This window comes from Myxine glutinosa, chromosome 3 (assembly GCF_964187855.1).
Source record: "Myxine glutinosa chromosome 3, kmMyxGlut1.1, whole genome shotgun sequence".
Lineage (NCBI taxonomy): Eukaryota > Metazoa > Chordata > Myxini > Myxiniformes > Myxinidae > Myxine > Myxine glutinosa.
The window spans coordinates 162,153,531-162,172,055 of record NC_136263.1 but is presented as its reverse complement, the minus strand read 5'-3'; the positions used below and the strand labels follow the sequence as shown (position 1 = coordinate 162,172,055).

At 41.8% G+C, this 18,525-nt stretch overlaps 1 protein-coding gene across 2 annotated transcripts; it reads left to right on the top strand.

Annotated features, from left to right (window-relative positions):
* The first annotated feature begins 2,698 nt into the window (after nt 1–2,698).
* On the top strand, nt 2,699–18,034 carry LOC137423089 (volume-regulated anion channel subunit LRRC8C). Of its 2 annotated transcripts, none has more exons than XM_068109891.2 (3): nt 2,699–2,778; nt 11,987–12,134; nt 14,685–18,034. In XM_068109891.2, the coding sequence occupies exons 2-3, from the start codon at nt 11,994–11,996 to the stop codon at nt 16,989–16,991; spliced, it is 2,448 nt and encodes an 815-aa protein (XP_067965992.1). In that variant the 5' UTR covers nt 2,699–2,778; nt 11,987–11,993; the 3' UTR covers nt 16,992–18,034. The 2 variants fall into 2 exon arrangements, with proteins under 2 accessions (XP_067965992.1, XP_067965993.1); XM_068109892.2 differs by lacking the exon at nt 2,699–2,778 and adding an exon at nt 2,881–3,016.
* The last annotated feature ends 491 nt before the right edge of the window (nt 18,035–18,525 follow it).

Genomic DNA, 18,525 nt, shown 5'->3' with positions numbered 1-18,525 from the left:
GGAGGGGGGGAGAGGGGGAGGGGGGGAGGGAGGCAGGAGAGGAAGGGGGTTCATCATCTTTTCGTTGAATATATGCTGGTGAATGTGGCGTTCATCACGTTTCTGAGTTAAGTGTGATGCCGATCAGGAAGAGGAGGAAGCCTTACTACCAACTTCGTACACTTCCGGAATTGTTTGATTTATTTGTGTTCAAATGTCTGGTGATTGTTACTCCCGCCAGGGAGTAATGCATTCACTCGTGTCCGTCCGTGTGTGTGTGTGTGTTCGTGTGTTTGTGAACAAGATATCTGGAAAAGTTCTGAACGGATTTGCATGAAAGTTGGTGGGATTGCCCTTGGGATAAGGAAGAATTGATGAGTTTTTGGTGAAGCTCAGGATATTATTCCGGATCCAGGAATTTTTTGGGGGAATTTTTTTGGGAATTTTTTTTTCTGTTTTCCTTTAAAAACCATTTTCTCTGCAATTAATTGGACCGATTGAGAGCAAATTTTCACCATAGGAGGGACTCGGTCTGTAGAATATTTTAATGGTAATTATGACGTCACAGGTCACGTGGCTCGGCAGCCATATTGTTTTGAGTGAAAAACACTAAAATCCAATTTTCTCCAAAACGCCTGAACAGATCGAGGCTAAACTTTGCAGGCAGAATCGCATACCCATGACGAATAAAAAAGTCAACGACCATGACGTTATGCATCACATGGTTTCAGAGTTATGACGTTTTTAAGCACAAACCTTTAAAACCTAGCTCCTCCCTCATATGTGATCCAATCGAGGGGAAACTTCACAGATCTGTTCAGCATATCAGTCTGCTAAAATGTCCTTTTGGAATTTGCGATAGGTCACGTGGTTTGGCAGAGATCGTTAATTAAACGCAAATAATAAAAACATTTATATCTCTTGAACCACTTCATTGATCGACGTGAAACTTCATACTGTAGTAGAAGTCATGAAGAGTAACAAGTGTGAAAATTTGAAGATGCTTGGATGTACGGTCTGGAAGCTAGAAGTTGTTATTGCAAGAAGAAGAAGAGTCTTCGACTGTGGACGATTAATTATTTATCACATGTACAGACTTGCAGGCATCATTTGACACAATCTCCCGGTTAATTTGAACCTCGAATAAAATTATAATTCCAGATTTGTCAATGGCTGAGGTGTATTAACAAACGAATAAAACAGATTTGGCAAAATTCAAACATTTTAAAAAAGATCGCATATTCACCCAGGGTTGTGAGAGGCTGAAGAAGAAGAAACCTCGCACAGGCTTCCCAGACCAAATAAATAATTCTGGTTCTGGCTCTGCGATTTTCAGGTTTATTACTCCCACCAGGGAGTAATGCATTCGATCGTGTCCGTCCGTGTGTGTGTGTGTTCGTATGTTCGTGTGTTTGTGAACAAGATATCTGGAAAAGTTCTGAACGGATTTGGATGAAAGTTGGTGGGATGATTGCCCTTGGGATGAGGAAGAATTGATTAGTTTTTGGTGAAGCTCAGGATATTATTCCGGATCCAGGATTTTTTTTGGGAATTTTTTTGGGAAAGATTTTTTCTGTTTTACTGCATTGAAGCTTTTATTCTTATTCTTAAATGATGTTTTTCTCCTCTAATTCCGAGATTTATCAAAATAAGTTCTCTCACAGTTAGGGCCTACTTTATTTTTCATTTATTGTTTTGGGGAGAGGGGATGTTAAACAAAACGTATTATTCCAACTGAACCCACGGCGGGAGTATGCGCTCTACTGAGTGGCGTTCTAGTTTTGTATTTATTTTTGCGAATGTGTACTTGTATATAACTGTCATTAATTAAAAAATGGCTTCGGCACTATCGAGCGATATCGAGCAAAATCCAAAAAAACGAACTTTTTTTTTCATACTTTTTTTTTCTCCTTTGCCTAAAACACTCCCAGGTACTCACTGATAAACCTCTGAAAATTTGACCAAGATACGTTCAGCGATCTCTGAGAAAAATGGCGACACAGAGACAGACCAACAGCTCTCTTATATAGTAGAAGATAGTAGATTACCAGCATACATGCATTTGTGAAACATGATACGGTCCACACACCATTACAAAGACCTTCTTATGGACCTTTTATGGGACTCAGCAGAAATAATAAAACCTTTATGATAGATCGCCGTGGTCGTCACGAAACGGTCACAATTGACCGCCTCAAACCAGCTTTCCTCGAGGAACCATCTACACGATATGGTTGGTACACCTGCCCCACCAGAGGCAGGTGTCCTCGCCAAAAATGCATCGATGCTTAACACTTGGCTCCTTCGGAAAGCGATATAAGCTGCAGGTATGACTATCCTATTGGTCTTTACAAAGGTACGGCGGCCATATTCTACGATAGTGTAGAACCAGGCCATGCGTTGTCATGCCAAAGTGACGTCACACCTCGGAGCTCCATGGTTAAACAATCGCGCTAAAGATGCCAAGAGAAAACCAAACGACAATGCATGCTCTGAACAAGAGGAAAGGGAGGCTCCGAAACAGTGCTGAGGGACGGTCTATTTATTACGTACGCACGGGTGGGAATAAAGAGTGTTAATTAAAATAAAAAAAGAAGAGAAGGATGTTGGAGGAATCGTGTGTACAACTACAATGTGAGGCGGGACTATGACGTACTGTGGGAATGAATGACGTCAGCCGTAGCTTTTCTTCCCGACACGTTTCCCCACATTCCACGCCTCCTGTGCTGTCCGGGCTCGTGGTGCAGAAGGTGGCCCAGGTAAAGGCTTCCTCCGGCCAGAGGGGACACTTAATAAGAGGTGAGGTCGGTGCGGATTTACACGTCGAGGTTAAGAATGTCCGCAGGGAATCAATGACGGTACCAAGGCCGGGATTTCGTAGATGTACAACAACAATAGTTGTGTCCAGCGCCGGTTGGAAGAGCAACGGCGACTTCGTGTGCCATTCATTGGACGATTGGAGTGATTGCCGTGTTCTTCTTGTTGAATGAATCGTGTATCACTGCTCCCATGAATTTGTCTTGCAACATTTTAAACTGTACGTACCGGAATAGGATTAGGGCGCTTGACTTGAAATGTACAGATTTCTCTGCTGTGCACGGCATATATATGTATTTACAATTTGATGAATTAATCGAAAATGATCATAAATCAGATTAAAACAATGCAATCGATTTGATCATTTCCGGCGGTGTATTGATTAAGGGTGCAGTTTTGTAAGCTTCCATTTCTCACTTCTGTGTAGGAAAAATACTTTAAAGCAAGATGCGCGACCGGTATCGAATTCGCTTAAAATGGCGAAATTTAACTAATCACAAACACAGTACGATAAGATTGCAACAGTTTGCAGAATAATCATTGCGAGAGCGCTGCGGCGGATGTGGATCGATTTGGCCACGCCTACTCGCGGTAGCTCCGCCCAGCTTTGTGGGACGGAGGAAATGTCTGCGTTACGTTGCGTGCGTTGCTATTTCATTTGTGGGTCCTTGGACCTCATTATTTCAAACTGCCGATTGTTTTTGTTCGCAATGCAAAGGATTCAAACATGGATGTGCATTAACTTCCTCAAACTAATTGCTGCCGCGATCATCTGTTGTTGAAAACGTTCCACTTGGGAATCACCATCAGTTCAGTTCTCTTCTTCTATGGTTTCAAATTCAAGTGTATTCGTGGACCCAACATTTTCCTATATTCCACATAATGCTAATATCTGTAAGTGTATTTTCTTCCATCTGTACAATATTGCTCAAATCTACTTGTGAAAAAAATCAGAGGACGGCTGAAACTTTGCTTCATGCTTCCATAACATCGCGCTTGGATCAATGCAACTCACCTTGGCAGGCCACCTGCCTCTTCTCTGAAACCCTTGCAACTTACAATACAACAACCAGGCTCCGAGTTCAAAGTCATAAGTATGATTACATCACTAATCCTCAAGATACTTCAATGGTTCACAGTTCCAACAAAGCATAGACGTAAAACTTCTGTTGCTAAAAATTTTTTTGTTTCTGATTACCTGTCTGATGTACTCACACCTTATGTTTCATTAAAGAAAGCTACAGCTAGATGGCCGAGGGTGGGTTTGAATCCCGATCCACCAAGAACTGTCATCCCGGTGTTCCACAGGCAGGGTGATTCATCAATGTGTGTGCCATCCCTCGGATGGATGTTAAACGGGTATCCTGTCTGCCAGCATTAGTTGGTGGATGTTAAAGACCCCCACGGTGTCCTTTGCAAAGAGTAGGCGAGCTATCGCCGACACCATGACCAAATTCCTGCCTTTACAGTTGGGAAGCCAGTGGCAAACCACCCAGTATAAGCCTTGCTGAGGAAGCTGCTTCGGTGCCACCGACACTCGGCAAAGATTAATGTACATCATATATATATATATATATATTAATGGGATATCATATATTAAATATATGTATAATCATCCCGAGAGGGGAATATAGTGAAACAAGCACCTCATTGGAAACGGAATGTTGAGAGAAGTCACAGTTCAAAACTTACTGTTTGACACGTAGAGTGATGGTCAACGAAAGCCAAAATTGTACTTACTTCTGGGTATTCTCCACAGTTTCTTTGTCTCACTTCAACATTTCCTTGGGACCAAAGACGTGTTCGTGTGGCAGTCAAGTTTCTCCATTTTCTATGCCCTCCTAAAAGTGCAAAACTGAAAAAAAAACATATTACACAAAATAAAGAGGAACTGCACAAATTGGTCGTAATGTCTTTGCCACTTCAAAAGACGAGCACATTGTCCGTGCCCGCACGGGTTTCTAAATGGGGTGGGGATGGAGACGAAAATAATGCAAATGGTGTCTTCTGTCATTAAGCCGGCAAGCTAAAAGCAACAATTCACATTTATTGCCACATCTGATGCAATTTAAATGCTCTAATGGCGACGAGGTGCTGCATTTAAAATGTTTGTCTGATATTTGTAGCTTTTTGATGCCTAGGGTCCGTAATAAAAAATAATTTTGTTGTCAAATGCAGTGACCAATTGCAAATGAATAGTGGGATTCCTGGTGCACTGTGATGGGTTTGAGTTTAGGTGGGAAAGGTGCCATGGGTGTGAGTCTGTGGTGCCTGAGACCACTCGGTTCGGTTATTGTTACAGATGTCTGACACATAGAGTGTGATGCAATCTGTTCATTATTCCATTGGTCTGGTCTCAGAGTACAGCCTCTCCATGGCACCACAATGTGCTAGCCTCCTGGTGAAGCCAGTCTATCAGATGACGTCACAAATTTGGAACATTTACATCAACATTTTGCATAAATGGCTGAAATGTTTTGAATCCATAATACTTCAAGGGCTCTTCTCGTTCTATGAAGATTACATTATGTTTACATTTGATAGCTCATTTTTCAGACTATATGCACAGTTTGTAAACCTACCGTATTTGTTGTACTCTGGCCAAAGCCAAGAATTGGGTGAGGACCTCTCCCCAGTGTAGAACAAAATTAAAACTTTTTCTCTCAAAGATAAATACATAATAGCTTGGAAAACATTTTCTTTCAAAGAAATAGCATTTTATTTGGTGGCATTGATATTTTACAGGGACTTGCATGTACCCATCGGTGGCATTTAAAAACAAAACTGCGCTTGAAAATGCTTGTATAAGAAACAGCAGGATATTTGTTTTCTTTTTACAGTCTAAGATTCTGATTGCTCAATCAAAACTAGAACGGGACACATAGAGCACATAGTCAGTCTTGCCTTGCTCGTTCATTCTGAACTAAAATTCCATCGTTAACTGAACACGCTACGACAATGGTCCATATGCCGATATCATCCATGCACCCGATTATGTCACATAGTTTATTGGCATGGGTTATGTATGTCATAAATCTAATTCTTCACTCACATCTAGTCATACACTGTCGGTCAAAAATTTTAGAACACCTCAATTTTTCCAGGTTTTCTTGAAATTTACGCAGTTTAATGTCTCAATGTACTCTGGAATTAAGCATGGTACAAACAAACAATTGGAGATAAAAAATAAATCATAGAATCATTTTGTTTAACAAAATTTACTTTAAATTTTTGACTCAGCAAAGTCGCCACCTTTTGCAGATATAACCGCCGAACACACTCGTGGCATTCTTTCTATAATGGAAATCAAATATTGTTCAGGAAGTTCTTCCCAACAATGTTGCAGTAGTTCCCACAAATGTGTTACACTTGAAGGTTGCTTTGCTTTCACCCTTCTGTCCAGTTCATCCCAAACCAGCTCGATGGGGTTTAAGTCTGGAGACTGTGCTGGCTATTCCATGATTTGAAGCCTACCGTCTTGTTCTTTTCCTCGAAGGTAGTTTTGACATAGCCTGGAGGTGTGTTTAGGGTCATTATCTTGCTGTAGGGTGAACCCCTGACCAACTAGGTGTATACCAGAGGGTATTGCATGGCGCTGCAAAATGCTGTGGGAGCCCTTTTGGTTCAGGGTGCCAATCACTCTGTGCAAGTCGCCGACTCTGGATCCAGCAAAACAGCCCCAGACCATCACGCTTCCTCCTCCATGTTTGACAGTTGGTGTCACAAACTGAGGAATCATCCTTTCATCTACTCGACGTCGTACAAAAACCATGCGTGATGAACCAAAGATTTCAAATTTTGATTCATTGGTGCATAAGACCTTCTTCCAGTCTTCAGTAGTCCACTGGCGGTGCTTCATGGCCCAGGCAAGCCTCTTTTTCTGATTTTGCCATTTTTATCATTGATCAGTTTCAGAGAAAACCATGTCCATTTTTTCCCTTTAATCCAATGTGACTGCCAAACCATGTGACCTATGACTTTATAAATTTAATTATCTACTCACATCTGGTCATAGATCAGATATACAAGTATGCAGTTTCAGATTTTTCAATTCAACCAATAAAGATTTCAATACAAGAAATTATGGCTGGAATACCACTACACAGATGACGTCATCGTTATCACCCTTTTTTTTCTTAACCTATGGGGAGTTGATGACATTTGCCAAGTTTCAATTTTTTTCATTGAGCGGCTTTGGAGAAATTGATGTCCAATTATTCCCCTTTAATCCAATATTGCTGCCATACCATTTTTATTGCGAAAATATATAGAGGCGGACACACAGGCACACACACACACACACACACACACACACACACACACACACACACACACACACACACACACACACAGGGAGGGGGGGGGGGCGGGGGTTGGGGGGTAAGTGGGAGATAGGGGGGGGAGGGGAGAGAGGGGGGTGGGGAGAAGGGTGGGGAGACATTGCAACATGGTTTCATTCACTTTGGGTGAGACTAATAAGAAAGAAAAGAAAAATATTGATTTAATATTTTGAAATTAGAGAGTTCATATAACACCTTATCCCACACAGTTTTGAGAGAATTAAAATGGGGACCGATCTTTTCAACTCTTGCTTTGCGTTTTTCGAGCACAATCTATAATTGTTTTGTTTGTGAGCTTTGAATAACAGGCACGGTGGTTACCATACTCTAGATGCCGCCATAATTGTCTGAATACTGAATCTCGCAGTTACTTTACTCTCAGCGCCCGAGATGGCGTACATTTTTCCAAGAATTGCTAAACGGAAGGTTTATGAAAGTGCCAAGAAGGGGATTTGTATTTTACAGTGTTCAATTATATAATTCCATTGAGATAAAATAGGTTTAAGCTTTTTTGGAAGTTTACCGCTGTTGATGCACCATCCTTTACACCACCCTATTTAACACGTTACATTTGTTGTTCGTGCCTGTTGTTTGTGTCCTTTATGTCGTCCCTAAAAACAGTAGGTTTCCTGTTTGGAATGATTTTTCATTGTCGGAGGAATCAAATTGGTATTGTAAGACTCATCCTACCTCGACATCACATCTGCACAGAAATAGTGTGACCGACAGGGAATGAATGAATTGAATTGAATGAACCATGAATTGATACCAACACATAACAATATCTGAAGGACTTGCAGCACATTTTGAGCAAAAGGCAAACACTTCAGTGTTGATACAGTTGACCATCTAGACTCTAGAGTCTAGACACTTCTAGAGTGGCAGAAGCATTGCAGCAATTTCAAGCCTGGCCAAGTTATCCCTATTCTTTTTCCACCTGGCCTAGTTATCCCCTCCTGCACAGTGGTCCTGTGGAGAGGTTTCCTTGTTTAAGGACCAGGTGAAGATTCTGCCAGTTTTTCCTCTTCTTTTTCTTTTTGCTTTGTAGCCCTACACATTTAGTGGCGCTCAGCCTTGTTTAGGCCAAATTTTAATTTTTTAAAACGTACTTTCTGGAACAACTTCATGGATGCTGCACATAGTATGCTCAGAGTAATGCGAGCTGAGCATGATGCATATTTAGATTTTCACCTCGGTGCTGTTTGTGAGAGTTCTAAATTTGTTTGTCCTGTGGGAGGATCAACTTTGCTAAATATACACCTGTGTATGTGGCTGAGATGACACAGCTGGAGGCTCACCATCCCGATACCTGGAGGCATTTTCACAATGGAGGATTTGTGTTCATCGATGATCAAAATATCAGTTTAACTGTGTTCCAACTGATCAGGAACTGGAGCAGACGCCATGAAGCTAAAAGTAATGGAGGTGTCATTGGTTTCACTTTACGCACAAAGCTCTACTTTGTTGGCTTTTTCCAAAGTATATCACGGAATACAACTCAGAGGCCATGGAGCTAATGTGTAACACATCATCCCAAGCTAGGTTAGAGAGTTCATAGAACACGATACTCTGTGCAGTGTTCAAATGTATACTTCAATTTCAATGAAATGGCAATGTTAAAGATTGTTTAAAAAAATCAAGAAGTTTAGCACTACTGGAATATAATGCAGTATTAATCGGAATCGTACATTTAGCCATATCGACGTCCTCTTCTTCACCCTCTCATATGCTACATCCTCTCATGATATATATATATATACACTACCGGTCAAAAGTTTTAGAACACCTCGATTTTTCCAGTTTTTATTGAAATTTAAGCAATTCAAGTCCAGTGAATAACCTGAAATGGTACAAAGGTAAGCAGGAAACTGCTTGAGGTAAAAAAAAAAAAGTTTAGGTTCGCAAAAACGGGAAAATAATGTAAATTGCACAATTATATTGTAAAAAAAAAAGGCCTTTTTCAGGGAACAAGTAATGGGTTAACAACTTACAGCTGTTCTGCAGCAATGTAAGTAAATTAAGCCTTTAAAGTTGATACAAACAATTCCTGCAGGTGTCCCAACCTCTGCTGATTACTTGATTACAAACCTCCTGTCTGTATAAAAGCAGTATTGGAACAAACTGTTTTTACACCCTCTGAAGCATTATTTGGACAATATTGCACTGCAGGAAGTAGTATATTGCTATCATAATGGCGAGAAAAAGGCAATTAACAAAGGAAGACAGACAGACCATTATATCTCTTAAAAGTGTAGGTCTTTCCTTTAGAGAAATTGCAAAGAAAGCCAAGGTGTCAGTGCATACAGTTTCCTACACCATCAAAAGGCACTTGGAAACTGGAGGAAACTCTGACAGGAAGAGGTCTGGCAGACCCAAAGCCACAACAGAATCAGAAGACAAGTTTCTGAGAGTCAACAGCTTGCGTGATAGGCGGCTCACAGGACAACAGCTTCAAGCACAGCTTAACACTGGTCGAAGTAAGCAAGTCTCAGTTTCAACTGTGAAGAGAAGACTTCGAGCTGCAGGTTTGACAGGTCGAGTGGCAGTAAGAAAGGCGTTGCTAAGATGGCAAAATAAGAAAAAGAGGCTTGCCTGGGCCATGAAGCACCGCCAGTGGACTACTGAAGACTGGAAGAAGGTCTTATGGACCGATTAATCGAAAATTAAAAAAAAATTGGTTCATCACGCAGGGTTTTTGTACGCCGTCGAGTAGGCGAAACGATGGTTCCTCAGTGTGTGACACCAACTGTCAAACATGGAGGAGGAAGCGTGATGGTCTGGAGCTCTTTTGCTGGATCCAGAGTCTGCGACTTGCACAGAGTGACTGGCACCCTGAACCAAAAGGGCCACTACAGCATTTTGCAGCACCATGCAATACCCTCTAGGTATACGCCTAGTTGGTCAGTGGTTCATCCTACAGCAAGATAATGACCCTAAACACACCTCCAGGCTATGTCAAAACTACCTTCGAGGAAAAGAACAAGACGGTAGGCTTCAAATCATGGAATCGCCAGCACAGTCTCCTGACTTAAACCCCATCGAGCTGGTTTGCGATGAACTGGACAGAAGGGTGAAAGCAAAGCAACCTACAAGTGCAACACATTTGTGGGAACTTCTGCAACAGTGTTGGGAAGAACTTCCCGAACAATATTTGATTTCCATTGTGGAGAGAAGCCACGAGTGTGTTCGGTGGTTATATCTGCAAAAGGTGGCTACTTTGCTGAGTCAAAAATTTAAATTCTGTGTCCTGTGTCCTAGCTCTTCCATGAGCCTAGAACAAGTATATAAAATAATATGTTCAAGCTCCTCAACAAGCCTCGGCTCTGTATTTAAAAAATATAAATAAAAACTTATCACCTTGCATTGTGTTTCCAATTAATAACTTCAATTGTTCATTAAATTTAAAGTTATTACGAATCATATGTACTCCCGTCCACATCTCAAAAATTAATAATACGTTATATTGGTAGTCATGGAAACACATCTGTATAATACCCCTCCCACCAAATGAAACAACCACAACCATCCTTTTTGAGCAGCATATATAATTATTTTCAAGAAAAAAAGCACGTTTTGTTTTATTCTACCATGGGGAGGGGTTACTCCTTAAATGAGGCTCTTTTGGGGTTTAGCTGCAACACTATTAGCTTGGTATATTTGTTTTTATTGCAAGTGTTGAGGCCTTCTCTTTTTATTCATTGATGCACTTCCAAGACACCATCCATATATCTTCAACTATGCAAAATGTTGATATGCAATTTGATTTAAGAAATAATAATAGTAACTTCAACATTCCAACTGACTAACTACATAATTTTGGCAGCATCCAAACGTTTTGGCCTATTATGATGACTAGCAACGGTACCCGCCCCACTGGCGGGGCTTCAATTGGGAGGCCCAAATGAAAAGGCAAAATATCAGAAATTGAAGGTTTTTTTTTTATATTTTGAACGATTCATATAAACATCCGTTGAATCATATCACACGCAAATCATCAAAATCTAAACAGTACATGGCTAAACAGTACATGGACGATCACGTACCACGTACGTCTCGCTCGCTCTCATGTTGTCCCGATAATGATCCTTCCACAGGTTCACCGACGGAAACCTTGTTACGACTTTTACTTCCTCTAGACAGTCAAGTTCGCCCATCTTTTCGGTGCACCGGCACGAGCCGAGAACGGCCCGTGCAGGGGCTGATCCGAGGATCTCATCAAACCGTCCGATCGACAGTAGCGACGGGCGGTGTGTACAAAGGGCAGGGACTTGATCAACGCGAGCTGATGACTCGCGCTTACTGGGAATTCCTCATTCGTGGGACACTGTCTCAAGCCCCAGTCCCCATCACGGATGGGGCTCAGCGGTTTACCCGAGCCTGACGGCGAAGGGCAAGGTACATGCTGGCCCGTCCAATGTAGCGCGCGTGTGGCCCCGGACATCGAAGGGCATTAAACGTTCATTAAACATTAAACGTTCATTAAAGGATTACAAAACGAAAAACATTACGAAATTATGTTCACACCGTCACGTCAAACACTGCCGTGAACACATACATCGTCACAACATCGTCACAATGAACGTTATGCGAATGCGAATGTTATGCGGGAGTCCAAACCTGAGAATGTTGGAGACCAAAGCTGAAATTGGGAAAACTAAATAGCCTATTTTACTCCCAGGGGTCCCAGGATTACCCACTCAAAATATCTTTGCGATCGGTTCAGCAGTTTTTACGGTACCTTCGAACAGACAGACGGACATTTGGTGAATTATAGTAAGATAAATCACTGTGTTTTGTAACCACTTATTTGTGAGGTATTGTCCTAGCATACCACCAATTATTTTTTACAGGATCAAGATGATGATCCCGGTGGGTGAGTTCAAACACTTCACAGAGACCAAGCCTGCGTTCCGCGTGCTCAAACCGTGGTGGGACGTCTTCATGGACTACCTGACCATTGCCATGCTAATGGTCGGGATATTTGGCTGTACGCTGCAGGTCCGAAGCACAACATAGCTCGGGCGAGAAAATACATTTAGAAGTCTGTTTTTTTTCATGCACTCCTTACCAACTTACGAGCGTAGCTACATTTACATCTTTCCTGAGCATATCTTGAATTATTGATTTACATTTGACACAGAATGGCTGTTCTCATATTAATGGTCTTATTGTCTTGTCCAACCCAGCTGCAGTTGTCTTTTCATTGATAAACTACACTGAGCTTTCTTTCGTCATCGCTGTCTCCTTGTACAGTGGCTTGCAAAAGTATTCACCCCCATCACCCCTCCAAAAGTTTTTATATTTTGATGCCACCTGAGGTTATTACCTCTGCCAGCAAATGTGGATGGAGGTTGTGTTTCCACCCCTGTCTGTTTGTCTGTCTGTCTGTTTGTTTGTGAACAGGATATCTCAAAAAGTTGTGGTTGGATTTGGATGAAATTTGGTTGAGAGGTTGGGTGTGTAACAAGGACTAAGCAATTAGATTTTGGTGAAGATCCGAATTTGGATTCAATAATTTTTTTAATTAACAAGTGATTCTTCACCATTGAGTGATCGGGCCAAAAATGATATACGGTATAGCATGTTACTTCAAAATGTTGTGGACGACTTTGATAAACTCGATGGATGAGTTGGTTAGGTGATAAGAACAAGCCGATTAGATTTTGGTTCAGGTCTGAATCCAGATCTGGCCTATCAGTGGATACAAAACATAAACTGTTCAGCCTGGTGGAGGTATGCCTCTACCGAGTGCTGTTCAAGTTTCATGATGTTTTCAAATCAAACTTAATATGTAGCGTCTTCACAGACTACTCCAAAGTGATAAAGCTAGAAAATGCAAATAAAATGTCAATGAGGTAGATTAACAGACACAATGAGATGATTCTCAGTTATATAAGTATTCCAAACCTATTTAACCCTAAGTTCCTCCAGGGGCAAATTATTTGTCTGAAAAGTTCCAAAATAAGTTTAATAGGTTTCACCTGTATGTTGTCAGGGGTTTAACTTGATAATTAATCTCCCCCACTTATCTAAGGAGTTTTAAGGTGCAACTCACTTGGTCAATCAACAAGGCAAACATGAAAACTAAGGAGCTTATCATACCACTCAGAATCTACCTGGATCAGGTCGCCCATCTAAACTCAGCAGCTGGGCAAGCAGGAAACTGGTTCGGTATGTCACTGTAAATTCAACAATGACTTTGAAAGATCTGCAAGGCTCTATGTCTGAGATGGGGGGTCAGTGTTCATCAATCAACAATATCCTTTTCTCTTCATAAAGTGGCCTCTATGGGCAGGTGACAAGAAAGAAGCCATTACTGAAAAACACGCATCTAAAAGCTCGTATTGAATTTGTGAAAAAGCATCTTAATGATACTACAGGAATGTGGAGAAGGTTTTGTGGACAGACAAGACACAAATTGAACTTTTTGGTCTAAATTTAAAGTGTTATGTCTGGCACAAGCTTAACACTGCACATCACCCAGTCAACACCATCCCTACTGTCAAGCATTGTGCTGATTGCATCATGTTATGGGGCTGCTTTTCATCAGCAGGGACCGACAAGCTTGGCAGGATAGAAGGGACAATGGAAGGTGCAAAGTACAGGAGAATCCTTGATGAAAACCTGCTTGAGTCAGCCATTAATCTGAAACTGGGTAGGAGATTCACATTTCAGCAGGACAATGATCTGAAGCACAAAGCTAAAGCCACACTGGAGTGGCTGAATAAGAAGAAAATAAATGTTATTCAATGGCCCAGAGAAATTCCTGACTTTATTCCAAATGAACATTTATGGCAACACTCAAAGATTGCTGTCCATTGACGATTCCCATCAAACTTGGCAGAACTAGGACAATTTTCATGTGAAGAATGGGAAAGATTTCACCATCTAACTGTGCAAAGCTGGTGGAGATTGGGAAAGATTTCACCATGTAACTGTGCAAAGCTGGTGGAGATTGGGAAAGATTTCACCATCTAACTGTGCAAAGCTGGTCGGGATTGACCCAAAATACTAATAGCAGTCATTGCAGCAAAAGGTCCTTCCACCAGGTACTGACCTAAGGGGCTGAATACTTTTTCAACCAGTGAATTCTGATTTGTACATGTTTTTGTAGGTATTCCTGACATGTAACCTCCTTCAACTATAACAGTGTTTAGTTAGATCTCTTCAGTTATTAATAATAACGTTAATTTGGAAAAATATTCTATATAATTCGTAATTCATCTAAATGTGCCATTATTGGTGGTGGTGAATACTTTTGCAGGCCACTGTACATCCGCACATATGAGATGTGCTCAAATATGAAGGTCCCCTAATTTCTAATTCCAGAATGTGTGATTGAACTGAATGACAATTTTCCTCCTCTTCCTCTTCATCTTTTTTTCCCCTTCTGCATTTCCTCTATCACACATATCTTTTCTATCTTTTTCATTACTTCAAAATGAGTTATCAGTAGTTTCATTGACTTTGATTTTGATTTTTATCTTTGTTGTTGAAACATACGCTTGATCAGATTATTAACACAATGTTGCTGTTCTTCCCACACAGGTAACTCAGGACAAGATACTGTGCTTGCCAAAAGTGAATGCTCATAGCACACCTTTTCAATCCTTCCAAAGAGCTCAACCATTCAACAATATAAGCATCACAGCATTGGTGCTGCAAGGCAGATCAACAGCATATAAAAACAAGACGCCTACAAAAATGCAGGGCGTAAAGACCAACATGGACTACCAACAGTACAACTACGTGAACCAAGTTTGTTATGAAGGTGCTTTACATTGGTATGCAAAGTATTTCCCCTATTTGGCCATGATCCACACCCTGGTGTTTATAATGTGCAGCAATTTCTGGTTCAAGTTTCCAGGAACTAGTTCAAAGCTAGAACATTTCATATCGGTTCTTGTCAAGTGCTTTGAATCTCCGTGGACAACCCGTGCACTCTCCGAGACAGTGTCTGGAGAGACTGGAGTGGATGGTGGCAAGGACGAGCAGGAACAGCCGTGCCCAGGCAGTGCGACTGGCACAGGCGCAACGGGCCCTGCTGAAGGCTCAATATCCAAATCTCAGTCGGTGAAGTCCATATCGGAGAAAGGCCTATTTGGTAAGGCAAGCATCAGTCTGTTGGACAAGCAAGAGGGTGAGCAAGCCAAGGCACTCTTTGAAAAGGTGAAGAAGTTTCGTTTGCACGTAGAAGAGGGAGACATCCTGTACACTATGTACGTCAGGCAAACAGTACTCAAGCTCCTGAAGTTTGTTGTGATAGTTGTTTATAGTGGGTGCTTTATGTATGAGGTTCGCTTCACTGTCCACTGCCACCTAGACGTACGGCATGTAACTGGATACTCGGATTTCCTGTGCTATCATGCCATGGCACACTTTTTCTCAAAGCTCTCTGCATGCTATGTTGCCCTTGTGCTCGTGTACGGGATGGTGGGCCTGTACTCGCTTTATTGGCTGTTCAGACGGTCGCTCAAAGAGTACTCATTTGAGTATGTGCGACAGGAGACATCCATTGGAGACATTCCAGATGTCCGCAATGACTTTGCTTTCATGTTGCACCTTCTTGACCAGTATGACCCTCTTTATTCCAAGCGCTTTGCTGTTTTTCTTTCTGAAGTGAGCGAGAACAAACTAACACAGCTAAACCTGAACCATGAGTGGACCATAGAGAAACTACGCAAAAGGCTTGCACATAACCCCGATGGGCGCATGGAGCTGCACTTATTTATGCTTCCTGGTCTACCTGATGGTGTGTTTGAGCTTCTGGAGATTGAATCTCTCCGTTTGGAGCTCATACCTGACTTGACTATCCCATTGGCCACGGCACAGCTTGCAAACCTGGTCGAGTTAAGTCTCCAAGGCTGTCCACGCATTAAAGTTCAGACATCTGCCCTCACATTCCTCAGGGATGTTTTGCGAATATTACGGCTGCGATTTTCTGATCCACGTGATCTCCCCATCTGGGTCTACAGCCTAAGGAACCTGGAAGAACTGTACCTTATGTCAGATTCGACAGGAGAGGGAGGGAGAGCCTTCACATTGGAGCCTTTAAGAGAGCTGAAGCGGCTAAGGGTGCTGTTTATCAAGGGCAGCATGAGCAAGCTCCCAGCTAGTGTAAGCGATGTCGCCGGGCATCTGCAGAAACTGACGGTAGAAAATGAGGGTACGCGGCTTGTTGTGCTGAACAGCCTCAAGAAGTTGGCATGTCTTGCGGAGCTTGAGCTTGTGCGTTGTGACTTGGAACGCATCCCACATGCTGTCTTCAGCCTGGTGAATCTTCAAGAGTTGGAATTGAGAGAGAATGCTCTACGCTCTATTGAAGAGATACTGAGTCTTCAACACCTTCGTAAACTCACGTCACTGAAGTTATGGAACAACCATATTGCAAGCATCCCTGAGCACGTGCGACGCCTGCAACAGTTGGAACGGCTGTACCTATCGCGGAACCGTATTACAGTGCTGCCATCACAGCTGTTTCTTTGTTCAAAATTGCGTGTTCTTGATCTTGCACACAATGAGATCCGCACCGTGCCACCTGAGGTTGGTGTTTTGCAGAACCTTATCCATTTATCGCTCACGGGCAACAAGCTAGAAATACTCCCGGATGAGGTTTTCTTTTGCCGACGGCTCAAGACCCTTCGGCTCGGGGGTAATGGTTTGACCACACTGTCTGCAAAAGTAATGCAACTGTCACAACTGTCACTACTTGAGCTTCGAGGAAACCCGCTGGAAGCTCTGCCGAAAGAACTGGCCTGCTGTGCTAGCCTCCGACGTGCAGGCTTGCTCGTTGAAAACGAGATTTATGAGACCCTGCCCCACGAGGTACGCAGTGCACTTGGTTCAGCAGACTAGCTTCATTGAACTTTGTGACGACATTACCAATGATCTCATGAAGGATGCTTGTTTTTGACTTGACCTTAAAACAGAAGATAGATATTCAACTGAATAGCGATTATCATTTTTACATCCCGGAAATGGTTTGGATTTGGGTTCAGATAAATCCGTGAGCCTCTACTTTATATTTAAAAGCAGTCAAAATTAATGAATACGAGATGAGAGTTTGGATTTATTTTGATGCTTGGTTAAGACAAGTTGAGCTTGTATCACCCGTTTTGGTTTTGTAGTTTGTACTCGGTAAGCAACAATCATGCCCACAGTCTTTCATACCTTTCAGTTTTATATGTGAGGTTAATCTGCAGGACAATGTATTGGTCTTATCCAAAGCTTATTGTACAGAAAATTTGGAATGCCGCATTGTGGACTTGCGTTCTCATCGCTGGTTGCCACGTTTCGTATTGACTGGTAAGGGGCGGCAACTCTGTCTGCCTTCGCTGCCTTCGACTGCCTTCGCTCTGTCTGAATACCTTACCTGAAGACATATGGGTCATAAAGGATAGCGATGTACTTGGGATGTTTGTAAAACTGATAACATAAATTGTTAAACCCTCATCTTTGTATCATGTCGGCACCATTGTCATCAATGTTCATCGAAACCATGACTAGTTTACTATCGCAGTGTTCATCCAGATTTTAAGGATCATAGGATAAGGAAGCATTGCCAAACGGACTTGCTAACGCAGTTTAGTTTCAAAAGGTCAATTTTGGAAAGCTGTTAATACAGTACTTGGCTTATTGTAGGCCGGAGACGAACTGCACATACATCTGATCTCAAAGCACCTTGCACTTTCTCATGCATTTTATTTTATTTGTTTTTTTACCTATTTTGTAATCGGTGGACCTGAACTGCACATTGTTTAAAAAAAAAAGAAGAAAAACGAACATTTCCACAATTACCTTATTATTTTTTCACTGGTTGATGTATAGATGTACATTGTACATATCTGTCTTTGCAAATTATAAGAAAAACAATTGAATAAAAAGGAATGCTGTCTATACTTCCATGTGTGCACGTGCATTCACATTGCGAGTTCATTGGACCAGTTACAGCAAATTTTGTGATCTGTGAACAACGAATTTGAAAATGACGTCATTATTTCATCATTATTAAACAAAGCATGCACTTCATTGCACTCAATAAGATGACCTGTGGAGGTGGGATGTGAACCGGCACATGCAGGACACGATGGATGATTAGCAATCGAACACCTTCACAATCCGGTCGCTCTTAGTTTGATGCATTTTGTTTCAACAAAATCAACATCAAACTGTTTATTAATGACGAGGCAATGTAATAATAATTTTGACATACCATGCATGCTCTTTCCAGGGCGTTGGCGCTACTGAAGTAGTTTCTTGGCAAGGGTTACACTGGGTGGTTTGCCATTGCCTTTTCCAGTGTTGTTTGTGTGTGCCCTGTCCTTTTAAATGCTGAGCGCAAAGCAAGGAAGCAGCACGTACTCTTTTTTGAGTCTTCTCTAGGTATGAA

Bases quoted from the DNA above. Each gene is read 5' to 3' on its own strand.
- LOC137423089 (XM_068109891.2), top strand. From the start codon at position 11,994: ATGATGATCCCGGTGGGTGAGTTCAAACACTTCACAGAGACCAAGCCT. The intron at 12,135-14,684 runs GTCCGAAGCACA...CTTCCCACACAG, and splicing joins TATTTGGCTGTACGCTGCAG to GTAACTCAGGACAAGATACT.